The sequence below is a fragment of the Cryptomeria japonica genome, chromosome 11, assembly GCF_030272615.1.
Source record: "Cryptomeria japonica chromosome 11, Sugi_1.0, whole genome shotgun sequence".
Classification (NCBI taxonomy): domain Eukaryota; kingdom Viridiplantae; phylum Streptophyta; class Pinopsida; order Cupressales; family Cupressaceae; genus Cryptomeria; species Cryptomeria japonica.
The window spans coordinates 714941700-714956651 of record NC_081415.1 but is presented as its reverse complement, the minus strand read 5'-3'; the positions used below and the strand labels follow the sequence as shown (position 1 = coordinate 714956651).

The 14952-nt window shown below is 35.8% G+C and overlaps 2 protein-coding genes across 2 annotated transcripts in view; one reads left to right on the top strand and one right to left on the bottom strand.

Moving 5' to 3' along the window:
• The window catches only part of LOC131860409 (ATP synthase subunit beta, chloroplastic-like), a 73022-nt gene extending 62418 nt beyond the window's left edge, over positions 1 to 10604 (top strand). Inside the window, exon 2 of the mRNA XM_059214820.1 lies at positions 10012 to 10604. Coding sequence (XP_059070803.1) covers positions 10012 to 10585 — 574 coding nt within the window. The 3' untranslated portion in view covers positions 10586 to 10604. The remainder of the gene's footprint in view (positions 1 to 10011) is intronic.
• A 2115-nt stretch (positions 10605 to 12719) lies between these two features.
• Positions 12720 to 13397, bottom strand: LOC131033522 (light-independent protochlorophyllide reductase iron-sulfur ATP-binding protein-like). Its single transcript, XM_057964755.2, has one exon. The coding sequence runs from the start codon at positions 13395 to 13397 to the stop codon at positions 12720 to 12722; it is 678 nt and encodes a 225-aa protein (XP_057820738.2).
• Between the last annotated feature and the right edge of the window lie 1555 nt (positions 13398 to 14952).

Genomic DNA, 14952 nt, shown 5'->3' with positions numbered 1-14952 from the left:
TTGGAGAGGAGAGGAACAAGGGAGGAGCAACTATGAGCATCTTGATTAGCTATTTCATTTTATGTTTATATGCTTTCTATTTCATGCTTAATATCTCTCTTGATATGCCTGTTTAGGATAATCTTTTGTTGCTAACACTAACGTTTGTTTCTTGTGCTCTTGTGTGTGTTGCCATCAAACAGATTTTCTAATCCTTTTTGCAGAGCATCAGATTCATATAAATAAATTAATATATTATAAATAAAATATATATTTATTTTTTACCAATACTTTATAAAATACTATTGAAGCTGAGGAAAAATCAACTTTACAGCTCCCAAGGATCACCTGCATGCAAACCTGTCATAGAAGGAGAGAAGCAAAAAAGCTATGGAGGCCAGAATTCAGAGATCCAGAAAAGAGGAGTCATATTGATTGTGCAACAAGAATGCAATTCAATAATTACAGTTGTTATAAAAATACAAAGAGAGAATCCTTATAAGAGTATACTCGAAACCCTAAAGAATTATAAGATTCCTAAGTATAGCTTAAGCATAGAGTATAATAGACTAATTATTAAATAAATAATTATTAGCTAATAAAAGATAACTCTAACACCCCCCCTTAAGATGAATTTAGGCAGTAGCTAAAAAACAACTGAGGACTAAAAAAACATGTAAAAAATGCAGGAAAGCAACAATGGGTCTCGACAACTAGGCCTGATGAGGTACCCAAGTACAATAAAATCTCCGTAAAGTGGAGTAAAAGGGGAAACCCTTGTCGGAACAAAAATCCTCTCCAAGAAGAGATGAAAGCGCAAGTGAAGGACTAAGAAGCCTCCAAACAAGAGTGTTCCAAAAGATAGGAACAAAAAAATAGAGCATGAAGAACACCACTGAAGCATGAAATAGTTGCAAACACCGTCAAAGAGTATCCACTGATTTGGAGAACCTCCACTGAAATAGAACATGTCCAGGTAGAGAAGACTGTAATTTGCATGAGTGCCCTCAAATGACACTACTCGAATCAGATGGCAAACAAAGGCAAACAACTAAACTCAAAGATACAGATGGCATGAAACGCCAAAGCCTGAAGAGTTGATCAATAACACCAAGGAAGCATTAGAACAATAGGACAAACCTCCCCATAATGTTGAAAAGGGAGAGGTACAAGTACACTGAAAAGACGACCAACAAGAACTGCATGACGAAGAACCAGGAACATCGAAGGTGCAGAGAAAGTACATAGTGTCATGGATGGAACACTCACTTGACACACATCACGAGGCTAATGTCGTGGAAGGAACACTCATGTGGAAAATGTAGATGGAAAACAAAGGCAAACATCTAACCCCCCATGACACTTCATAAGTAGTGCATGTATAGTAAGGCATAAGATGTGCAAGATCCCAAGTATACAATACATGATGACACTTTATCTCAGTGCATTTGCATGAATAAAATGCTACAATGATAAGAAGAGACAGAAGACTGCAAATATAGAAAGAACAACCAAAGACGAGACATCCTACTCAAAAAAAGAGATCCCAGAACCTAAAACATCCAAGATATTCACCAGAGTGCTGAAAAGCAAAAAACTGAAGAAAATATACTAGAGTAGAATTTGGAAAGAACATAGAACAAGCTTTCCAACGATATAAAGTTTTTGAAAAATGAAGTTCGGATGCTCAAGTTATGTCTTCCGGAGTGAAAAAAGGAACCTCTGGCTTTGATAGAAAAAAATGCCATCAAAAAAGAAAAATCAAAAGTTCAAACCTCTAGCTCTAGGTAGAGCTCGGAAAGAGCTTTCTGACGAAATAAGGTTTTTGAAAAATGCCTCCGTATGACCAAGTTATGGCCAAAAGAAAAAAACCCTCTTTTAGGGCATAAAGAGGGTAAACAAATATATATATATATATATAGACAAAAAATTTCTAACACATTTGTTGGTACAACCATACGTATTTTCGTGCCTCAAAAAATGTGCCAATAAAAAACATGTCCCAGATGCCCCTATCACCAAAAATAAGAAAATTATATATCAAAATTCATAGACTCAGCCTTCTGAATCCAACTAAGAGGTCCTTTTGGAACCAAAATGTAACAAAAGATCAGCTATCCCTAGAAATGGAAAAAAGCAACTGCACAAACCCTTGAATACACGGATCTGAAGAACAAGGCCCAAAATCTCTCATGAAGAGAACAGAGGCATGCAAATCTGGAGCTCTAATACCATATTGGATTTGAGGAAAAATCAACTCTACGGCTCTGAAAGGTCACCTGCATGCAAACCTGTCACAGAAGGAGAGAAGAAAAAAACTTATGGAGGCCAGAATTCAGAGATCCAGAAAAGAGGAGTCATATTGATTGTGCAACAAGAATGAAATTTAATAATTACAATTGTTATGAAAATACAAAGAGAGAATCTTTATAAGAGGATACTCGAAACCCTAAAGGAGAAAACCCTAAAGAATTATAAGATTTCTAAGTTTAGCTTAAGCATAGAGTATAATAGACTAATAATTACATAAATAATTATTAGCTAATAAAAGATAACTCTAACAAATACAATAATAAAGAAATATATTTTAAATAAAATATTGTTTTTATAATATTAAAAAAATATCTATAATAATATAAACTAAATAGCAATATTATGAGGTTGTCATTATATTAAAGTGAAAAAAATACCTTTAAAAGTCTAGCAATTTTTTTTTTTAACTTGTCCCTTTAATGCTTACCCACCTTAACCATATTCTTAGCGCATTAAATTAAGCTAGGTACCCATGGTGGTCAAGAAATTTCATTTATAAATCAAAAGAAGTTGTCAGTCAATAAATAAGAAAGACTAGACGGCCATAACCTCCAATGCAACCAACAACCCTTTTTAAAGGTGAGCAATAATGTTGGTGTAATTATTTATTCATCTTGGATATAATTACACTTTACTTAAGTTTACTTAGATACATGCACAATATTTTAGTTTGCATATGAGACACTTAGGGAGATGTGCTACATTGGGAGTGTGTATGTAGGAGAATTTCCACCTTTTATGGTGTGATCTTGTTGTTACTTTATCATATCCACTTATTGTGAAGTGATAATTCCACCTTCGGTGGGTGATCCACCTCATGTGGAATATTTTACTATTTCTCTTACCTACCTTTGCATCTCATTGAGCCACATGTCATCATTGTGCACTCTCTTGTCTCTTAGCATTGTCTTTATAAGAAGGCTCATCTACATTGTATGTAACAATAATCTTGATGATCAAGTTGATCTCTTTTTCATCATGATAGGAATACAATTTATTCTTGTCACATATTTTATCTCTCGTCATTATGCTATCTTGTGGTCACTTTGATCCTGGTTGCTTCAAGCATAATCTCACATGGTATCAGAGTGGTTGGAGCACCTTTGCATAGGCTTTGGAGAGATCTTTGAAGGAGGTCAAGAGGTAGATCTGAGGAGCAGCATCTTTTGGAGGCGTCCTAGACTAGATCCAACCTTGCCATTCAGTTTGGGTGGTTGTTTCCATGAATTTTGACTATAAATTCACCCATATTTGGTGAAAGTCAATTTTGGGGCCTTGGAGAAAAAATTCAGCCTATTAGGTTGTACGGTACGATTTTAAAAATATATAAATATACATTTTTTTTTTGTGTGTGTGAGTTTTGTTTTCTAATATATTTCAATATTATAAAATTCGTAGTTTTATTTTTTTGGGCATATTGAAAAGTTTTTATTTAAAAAAAAAACAATCAAAAATTATATTTTGTTTTAGGGGGGATCATCCTCCCCCCCACGACCGTACACTGCCTGCGCATTCTTTTTGCAAGGGTCATGCCCTATGTAGCATGGAGGGCCGTACCACTTATTGGACCCCTACGTCCTCAGTTATTCCTTTGTTGTCGGCTTCTATTCTCCCCAGTACCTTCGGCCCCGGTCCAATGATCTCCTAGCACCCCCTACACCTGTCGACCCCCGCTCTGGATCTCCCATCGACACCTCCTACAACTATCCCACTGGCCACTGCTAAACCCAACATTCAAACTCTCTTCAATACTCCTCATTCCCTTGTCGACCACTGGCTACTACCCATCGGTCTCCATCATTCATTGACGTCGTACCTGCCACTCCTAGTCTCGACTCCTTCCCGTCGGACGACAACTTCCCCGTCGGCGCCACTGCTTACTGTTGACAACCTATCCTCCGATGATGACCTATCTACCGGTCTCGACAGCCATGAATTCTCCCACGTGGCAAACATTCACACACAATCGATGACAACTGGACGCCCCTTAGGATCCGAGTCATCACGCCTCGTCAGCAGTCGACTGTACGATCAATTTGCATCCACACCAGCAGTACGGCTGCACAGTCAGCACTAACACGTGTCCTGCCAGGCGTTGTCCACGTTAGCTCATGTTACTGACACATCAACGCATGGTTTTGACATGTCATTGATCGTACCTATGCCACGTCATCAGACCGTATGACACTTGTCATTCCTTGATTAGGCCACATCATTAGTTCGTACTATACGGATGCCACGCAAACAGGGAGGCAAAGTTTTGGCGATGACTATACGACCATCAATTTTAACCTCACAGATTGTTGATGTCATCATTTTTTTTTGAAAATTTGGCAAGCCCCTCTTGTTGAACCTTTTGATTTTGCAATTCAAATTCAAATGGTCATATCTTGCTCATTTTTGCTCCTTTTTTGGTGCAATTTTTTTTTAAATGGGCCATTTTCTAATTTGGTTGACAGTTTTTTCAGAAATTTCAGTTGTTGGTGATTGTACCCATCCGATCCCCATTTCTGCAACTTTCGGGACTTTGTTTGGGCTCATACGAACTCCTTTTCAGGTGTCATTTTTTTTAAAGTACATGATTTTTCCTCTACTTTCATAATCGACTATCAGTTTATAGAGATTTTGAGTGAAAATTGTACTCTCATCATATGGTCTTTTTTGGCCAATTTGGCACTTGTATTGCATAGATCTATCTTTGTGGTCTTTTGCATTGTAGGTCTCAGCCTATTTGGGGTAGTTGTAAAACAAAATCAAAAGTCCACCTTGCCATTGTTTGTAAGTGGCCTATTGTACATGCACTACACATAAAGTGTCAAAATGATCATTTTTATTTTTATTTTTTGGGGTGGGGGAGGGGGGTTACTTTGATTGAGTGAATTTGGTGGGGTGGGGGGGGGTGGGTTTGGGGGTGTCTCTTGTGCTTTTGTGCTCTTGTGTTCTTTCATTTTTGCTACTATGGGTTCTCCTAAGTTTCCTCTCTTAACTCCTCATAAAAATTGATGCATGAAGTAAACTTATGGAAAAAAAGATTAACTCATTATATTGATGGAACTATTGTTGCTCCCGCTGATCCTAAGGCTGATCTTGTTGCTCACTTGGATTGGCTCACTTGAACATCATGGAAATTAGTACCTTAAGAAAGTATGTATCAAAGGATCTCATCTTTCATATTTAAAAATGTACCTTAAATAAGGATGCTTGGCAAAAGTTTCGGGACTTGTATGGTCAAGTTGATGAGATTAGGGGATATCAAATTGATGGTGATCTCACCATGTTAGATCCCAATACATTTGATACTATACAAGATTATGTCACTAAGTAAAAATATTGAGGGCACAACTCAAAGATTGTGGCATTGATAAGAAGGATACTCAATTGATCTTCAATTTGATGGGCAAGCTTCCACAAGAATATGCAGCCTTTGTTTCTAGTTTCCAAACCCATAGGATGACAATGGGTTCAAGCTACACAATGCCTACATTTGATGCTTTCGCCAAAATATTGATGATAGAGCAAACTAAGTTGATAAGAATGGGCATTCTTAAGACTTCAAAGTCTCAAGCATTAGTGGCAAATCAAGGGAACAAAGGAACTCAAGAAAAGGACAACTCAAACAAGAAGAAAGGCAAATCAAAGCCTAAGGAAAAAGCACCACCTTCTCCACAACAACGAGACTCATTCTCTTCCAAGAAGGGCAATTCACCAAAGAAGGAGAGACCTACTTGTGCCTATTGTAAAAGGGTTGGTCATGAGGAGTGTCATTGTCATTCGAAGAAGATTTATGAGCTCATACATATCCTCAAAGAGCACATTGATTTGCCTAATGCCTACAAGAAGGAGGATTCATCACCTTCCACTTCCTCACAATCAAAAGGGAAAGGGAAACCATCCATGGTCTCTAAAAGTGGGAAGAATCACTCTTTTGGGACAAGTCATGATTTAGGGAGATGGCTTCTAGATTCAGGGACTTCTCATCATATGACATCTTTGCAGTCTATGTTTTCTACATTTGAGCCTTGCACCACGCCGCATATTTTGATGGGAAATCATACATACATGGATATGATTGGGAAAGGAACTATTACCATTGGGGATAACTCCTTTAATGATGTGTTATGTGTAAACCATTTGACAAACAATCTCCTTTCCATCTATCAAATCAAATATGCGGCAACAAAGAGAATTATGGATTTTACACCTAAGTTAGTTTTCATTAGAGACTTGGAGAGTAGAGATATCATTGAGACTAGGGTGGTGGATCATACATCTCGGTTATATGCTTTTTCAGATTTTATTGATGAGGATGATTTTACATATGATGATCACACTTCTTGCGATGATTCAAATTTTGAGGAGAACTTTGGGTACTTGAACTTGGGGATTCTCACACGTGACCCTGTTCTTGATTCTTGCACTTCATCTCCTCCTATTGATATCACTTTGCCTATTGCACCTGATGATGTAGATGATGCGACAATTTTTCCATCATGTGATTCAGTGCAGCAGGGTATATCTTGTCTTCCAGCTTCAGTTTCTTGGGATGCCTACTTGACAGACATTGCAGGTTTTTTTGTGGAGTCCTACATTGCAGATTTGGGAGACATCATTGATGATATCCATCTTCTCTCTGATAAAGATGATCCTTCTTCGATTGTTGTGAGGGAACACTCTGGCCCTCTTGTTCATTCTCTACATGATCATTCTTTCGAGGTTGACATGATTGTGGATTCTTATGTACAAAAAAGTTGGAGGAGGTCTCTTTATCCTTTGAGGAGACATGTGAGTCTTTGGGACTTGTTCTACATTCATCTCCACTAGAACTTGGAGTGCCTTTTTCAGTAGTGTGGAGCAGTTCACCACCTTTGGAGGGGGTATCTTTTAGCATCAACATGCAGACACTTGAGCAGTTTTCAAAGACTTCATTCATCATGAGTTTTTTTCCTATATCTTCCCTTCATGATTGGGGATAATTCATGGATACACCTTTGGTTTTGTTTCTTCCTAAGGAGAGGAATGTTGTTCAACATTCATGGAGTAGTTTCTTCATACTTCTTTGAGCTTCTACCATTGGTGCAGATTATACATTGAGGGGGGCCTCCTTGCTCTCTCTTATTCTCTCATATGGGGGGGACTTTTTCCGCACATGGGGTTTTGTCCTTCACATACTTCTTTGAGAGTTCATTGTATAGTTTTCATCTCTCTTTTGGGGGAGGGTTTTTTCCCATTGGGTTTTTCTCCCTTTCCCCACTTTATGGGAGATTGCATTTGCATTTGTAAATGGGTACCTAACATGTCCTTGCAGTTGGGACCCATCTTGCATTTCTTAGTTGCATTGTAGACTTAAGTGCATTCACCTAAGTTGCACTTAAGGGGGGTGTTGGTGTAAATATTTATTCATCTTGGATATAATTACACTTTACTTAAGTTTACTTAGGTACATGCACAACGTTGTAGTTTGCATATGAGACACTTAGGGATATGTGCTACATTGGGAGTATGTATGTAGGAGAATTTTCACCTTTTATGGTGTGATATTGTTGTTACTTTATCATATCCACTTATTGTGGAGTGATAATTCCACCATCGGTGGGTGATCCACCTCAGGTGGAATATTTTACTATTTCTCCTACCTACCCCTCCTACCCTTGCATCTCATTGAGCCACATGTCATCATTGTGCGCTCTCTTTCCTCTTAGTCTTTCCTTTATAAGAAGGCTCATCTACATTGTATGTAACAATAATATTGATGATCCAATTGATCTCTTTTTCATCTTGATAGGAATACAGTTTATTCTTGTCACATATTTTATCTCTCGTCATTGTTCTATCTTATGGTCTCTTTGATCTTGTTTTCTTCAAGCATAATCTCACAAATATGATTGAGGGTATGCATGTAATATATTTTAGATTTTTGGATTATAATGTGTTCAAATTTTTCATCATAATTCTCATCCTAATGATGGATCATTTAGTATGATTTGAAATGTTAATGGAAAAAAATTGTACATAGTATAATCTTGAAATCTATTACATGCATATCCTCATGGACTGTGGAAACTACATGACTTTGATTGAGGCTACCTATAAAAGTAAAGTGATAGAGCATTCAATGTGGAACAATGTTTTACAACGGTCTCTCTATGGTTGTCGACCAAGAAACTTTGACTATTAGGAAGTACAAGATTATACCACTTCCATGCAATGAAATTGATTGACTCTTTCTAAGTGCAATAGGTCGATACAAACAACTCAATACATACATTTAACGGACCAAAATATCTTATTTTAAGTAACCTACTATCCTAGAGAGGTTCATTTAATTATTGACCAAGAATGTATCTATTTAGATAATGTTGGTACTATATATGTAGTCAAGGACTCTCTAAGCTACCTATCAGTTGTGTAAAGGGAACTAACAATGCTAGAATGTAAACCCATCTGCATGACAGTGGTTGCGGGTAAGTGATAAAGTGACTTAGGAATGATTGTGGGTGATGCAGTGTTATAATTGTGTTGCAGATTTAACTCACAATGCTATACTACTAATATCATTAATAGAATATATCTATTTAACATAAGAAGAACAATGTAACAACTAATCTATCAAAGTAATGGAAAATTTAACTAATACTAAAATTAACAATTTAACTCAAGAGGATTACACTACCTCAAGTGACCCTTTCTTGAGGGTTGAAACCTCTAATCATGAAGTAGTCTTAACTCAAGATATCATAAATCATCCACTTTTTTTTTCATTATTCAATAGTGCATAATAGATGATAACAACTTTACTAGTTAACCAGAAAATCTAGAAAATCTTGCAGAATCTAGTATATATCATATATTCAAAAGATTTCCCAAACTTTGACAAGATTCGACTTTATACATAGTCCTAGGACATTGGGTTAATTACATCTTCGAAATTATTAAGAACACGTGTTGATCCTCTGTAACATTGAATCTGACTTTTTCTTCTATAAAACTAAAAGTAACAACTAAACTAACAAGAGTCGCAATCATAATTGGCTCTTATTCAATTGTAGAAAAGAAAGGATAGGAAAGTGTGAGGATTGAATGCCATAATGAAGCATGACTCTAATAGCCTGCAAAGTTCTCCATATCCTTTGATTGCATTTATTCTTTAGCAACAAGGTCAATAGAGCTCCTTCGTAGCTATGTTTCAATCAACACCTTCTTGATTGTCTCCTCGCGAACCACAAGGAACATTATCCTTTGGCTACAGGCCAACAGTTGATCCTTCAACTACATGTTAGTATCGTAGAACAAGTATTCATCCACATTATCATTGTTTATAACATTATGAAATTATATCAACCATAAATATCCATAAAACATATTCATTCATTATATGTCATATATAACCTATTAAGTTAAAACATAGTTCAGAATGAAGTCTTAAAAATACAAATCTTATGGAAGATGGAATAAAACTGATAAAATAGTATTAGAAACCATAGCCACGACATAAACCCTAATGAAGTTGAACTAAAGCTACTTTAATTTTAGCAATCTGACATGTGATCTATAGGCATAAACCTAGTTTGCAAGCTTCTCTAAATCATCCTACTTTTTAGAGGGTTTATCATCAACCATTAAACTTCTACCATAAGATAAATATTAGTCCTCACATATCCGGTCATTCTAACTTTTTTACTTTTGCATATGAAGAAGAACTAGACATCTAAAAGCCTAAATATGCACTGCTTCCAATTTACAAGAAAGAATAACTTCTACCAAAGAAGGATCTATAACCTCCATTCAAGCAGTTTATGTACCTGCAGATGACTTGACTGATCCCGCTCCTGCTACAACATTTGCACATTTAGATGCTACTACTGTACTATCGAGAGGATTAGCTGCCAAGGGGATCTATCCAGCAGTAGATCCGTTAGATTCCACGTCAACTATGCTCCAACCTTCGATCGTAGGCGAAGAACATTATGAAACTGCGCAAGGAGTTAAACAAACTTTGCAACGTTATAAGGAACTTCAAGATATTATAGCTATTCTTGGATTAGACGAATTATCAGAAGACGATCGTTTAATCGTGGCAAGAGCAAGAAAAATTGAACGGTTTTTGTCACAACCCTTTTTTGTAGCAGAGGTATTCACTGGTTCCCCCGGTAAATATGTTAGTCTAATAGAGACAATTAGAGGTTTTCAAATAATCCTTTCCGGAGAATTAGATGTTCTACCCGAACAGTCTTTTTATTTGGTGGGTAACATTGATGAAGCTACCGCAAAGGCTATGAACTTAAAAGAAATTTAAAGAAACAAAATGAACCTAAACCTTCATGTAGTCACTCCCAATCGAGTTGTTTGGGATTCAGAAGTTCAAGAAATAATATTAGCTACTAATAATGGTCAAATGGGTGTATTACCCAACCATACTGCACTTGTAACAACTTTGGATATAGGAGTCATGAAGATACGACTCAATGCTCAGTAGATAGATTGAATAATTCCATTGATATGAATGTTATATATCGGATCAACCTCCAACTATGCCTTTGAACCCTTCTCATATTAGCACAGCAGTGGAAAGAATACCCAGTTGTGCTTGGACTTCAAGCAGTTTAGCTTTAACCATTCTAAAGATTTTCTCTTGTTGGTTGGGATTGGTAATAAAATTTCCCAATCAATTACGAAATGCTATAGTTCTTCCATACTTTTTTCCCTTTTAGAAGTAATTCGTTGAGATCGTGCACTTTTCTATCTACAAAGTGCAATTGGTTGGATCCAGCTGGATTATTCAAATATACAACTCGCACACACTCCCTTTCCGAAATAGATCAGTACACCAAGCACCACACTGAGATTTATTATATTTGTTTCTAAAATATTGGTATTTAACCTGAAACCCTCAGCGGAGGATAGGGAAATGAAAGAATCAGTTACATTTTTCATGCGCTCTTCCCTCATAGATAAGGATACTTTTACAAAGTTTTTTCTCCGACTCGATCCTACTATTATTCAAATTTCGGATAAGCAGATTTTGAGTACTTAGTAAGTCCTAGGTCTCCTACAGTAGTTCATATTGGTCCGGTTTTGGAAGTATCATCAATGGTCTGTGTAGCCATAAAAATAATAGTATTGGTTGAGATCTAATTAACTTTGTATACTATTATGTATATATACATACATAGGATTACCTACCAATGGAAACTGCAACCTTAGTCGCTATCTCCATATCTTGTTTACTTGTTAGCTTTACTGGTTATGCCCTATACACCGCCTTTGGGCAACCTTCTAAACAACTTCGAGATCCTTTTGAAGAGCACGAGGACTAGTTGAAAAAAAATGACCTTCCCGATCGGGAAGGTCATTTTCTCTCTTTTTATTATAAGTAAGAAGGAGGATTAGAAAAATAGAAAATTATTTCCCCCCTCTATCCGGAACTTTGGGGGGTTCTCGGAAGAAAATAGCGAAAAAAATTATCCCTAAGGTCGAAACCAAAAGGAATGTATAAACCAATGCTTCCATAGATTCGATCATAGTTTATAATTAATAGAGATAGCTTTCGTACTAATTACAACATTTTCCATAAAAAAAGTGGAATCAAAAGATTTTGATTCCTAAGATGCCATTTCTCACTATTGCATTAACGAACGGAGCAATACCATATTATACCACTTGTCTTTTAGTAGTTTGGAGGAAAGGGAGGAACGGATATGGGATAGTTTAAAGGATTATCTTGATTTGGTACGTGATAAGTCTATCTTTTTCATGGGAGATAATCTGCTAGAAGTATCTCTAGCAAGATTCTTAATAAGATGTGGAATGATTGTTCATGAAATTGGCATTCCATATATGGATAAACGATATCAAGCTGCTGAATTATCACTTTTACAAGATACATGTATGAAAATGCACGTACCAATACCACGAATTGTGGAGAAACTAGATAATTCGAATCAAATACGACGTATACACGAATTACAACCCGATTTAGCTATCACAGGAATGGCTCATGCTAACCCGCTAGAAGCAAGAGGAATTAGTACTAAATGGTCAGTTGAATTTACTTTTGCTTAGATTCATGGGTTTGCCAATGCAAGAGATGTACTTGAATTGGTTACCCAACCTCTACGGCGTCAGAAAAATTTAGAAGACTTGGGTCCAACCACTTTGGTCAGAAAATAATAAGTTGAAATTCCAGTAATTGAAAATATCAACATATAGATAATTTTGTGAAATAAAGATCCAAATTGATTCAAATTCATATTATTTTGAATGTTATTTGTGGATGTGAGCCATAGCTAATATTGATTTATTTTTACGGGAGATCCCAAAAATGATTTCTATAATCATTTCAAATCTCCCCATGCTTATATGAGAGATATCAGGGTCATTTCTCTCATTTCTAATATTTGTTACACCACCGATGAACACGAAAACATTATTTATGATCCAACCATTTCAAATAAGGTTTTGCCCTTGACTCTCGAAACTCGAATATCTTCAATAAGAGGTAACACTTCTATTACGGGCATTGGACAAGCTTCTACATATTTATTGATAAGATCTCTTTTAGATGTATGATTTCCAACCAAACCTGCTAATCGCAGTGGATGTGTACGAGCTTTTTCCCTAATAGAAGCAGTAATACGATTAGCTGCAAATAATGCATCAAATCCATTATCTGTAATAATGACACAATAATCTGCATAATTCAACGGAACAGCAAAACCTCCACAAACCACGTCGCCCAATACATCAAATAATATTATATCATATTCGTAAAATGCATTTAATTCTTTTAACAATTTCACAGTCTCTCCTACCACATATCCCCTGCATCCGGCTCCTGCAGGCGGCCCCCCAGCTTCCACACAATCTACCCCTCCATAACCTTTATGAATGACATCTTCGGACCAAATATCTTCATAATGATAATCTTTGGACTGCAAAGTATCTATAATTGTAGGTATCAAAAATCCTGTCAGAGTAAAAGTACTATCATGTTTGGGATCACATCCAATCTGTAACACTTTTTCACCACATCTAGCTAGGGCAATTGAAATATTACAACTAGTGGTTGATTTACCAATTCCGTCTTTTCCATAAACTGCTATTTTCATCTTTTCATCTCCTTTTATTTCTTTTTTATCTTCCAAACTTGAGATTCGTTTGATCTAATTTTGAGTTGAACTTTGCCTTATTTATATTATATAATTGTAGCATGTTACATTGTTTGACATTGTTTTTTTTTTTTTTTTTAGCCATCAACATTTTGGATCACACTTAGTGATCCATCATCAAGATGAGAAAGAGATCATAAAGACAAAATCTACTAGCGTTAATCTAAATTCCTTTCATACTGAACGATCTCTCCAACACAACCCACTTCAACCACATTAGAGGCTTGTTTTGTGTAGATTACCCCTAATTTAAGTTTTGTATAAAGAGAAGTATACATCATCATTCTACACCTCTATTCGAATATCTACAAAGATATATTTACACCAAGGAAAAGAAGCACCAATTTTAATGGAAAAAATGGCAATTCAACAAGTCCATTGGATTCTAGAAGCTTTGTCCAAGTTTTATATGAAGACAAGAACTTGTTCCTATCGATGCCTAACCTTGTACCCTTTCTAGAAATGCCCACGATATGGGTTTTCTCTAAAACAAACCCGTAGCAACTAGATTCATTATGCTAAAATAATATTTTGAAATGAAAGTCAGTGGCCACTTAAAATACCTTCAAAACATTACTAAATTGAGCCTTGTAGCTCTTACAAAAACTATGCAGGCTTGCTAACATACTTAATGATAGATCTTTAATGCACAAAGGCTTATATTTCATAAACAAATATAATAAAACATGAACAAAGGAATTTCTCATTGAATAAAATGTAGACGGAAATCAATGATGAAATCCACCTAAAGCCTTTTTTCCTCTAAAGTCATCATCCAATGCATTGTTAATTAATGAGACTTTCTTAGCTAAACATGCCATCACTTCCAGACAAGGGTCAAATTATTCCTACCAAAATAAAAAGAAATGGATACTCTACATAGTACATTGAGCTCTACTTTACAAGGATGATAGAGAATAAAGGATGAGTCTAGTAGCATGAATTAGATGCAAATGAATGGAACCCAATCTATGCCACAATTTGCTCCACTTTCTCAACTTAGATGATCAATTTTTTAGGCAATTATTTGCGGTTGGGTCTCCTTTTGCTGCTTGAGTTTTATGACTTCTATGGAAATTGCAATGCATGTACTTGGAAATAAGTGGGGACTGAGGGTCAATCTATACTTGGGTAGAAGTTGCTTGGACATGTAATACTAGAATTTTCAGAATTTGTCATAAAATATAGTCTATATAAGCAATGTAATTGATCTACAAAATCAAATCCATAAATTCTTGTAGTAACTTTCACACTTGAAAATATGTTGTTGTAAAAAAAATCAAATTTGAATAGAAATATCGTATTGGTAAACTAGATTGAAGGAGTGTTGATGCCTATATATATCTAGTTTTGTGGACGGTTAAAACTTGTTTTTTAGTGTGATATTTTTTTACTATTATAAAAATGAATTTGATTTTCTAATTTTTTGACAAACGAAAAATTGTTTAACAATATCCTAATATTGTTTGGCCATGTGAGATAGCTTATTGGCTAT

Excerpts from the sequence above, each read along its gene's own strand:
- LOC131033522 (XM_057964755.2), bottom strand. The coding sequence starts at position 13,397 with ATGAAAATAGCAGTTTATGGAAAAGACGGAATTGGTAAATCAACCACT.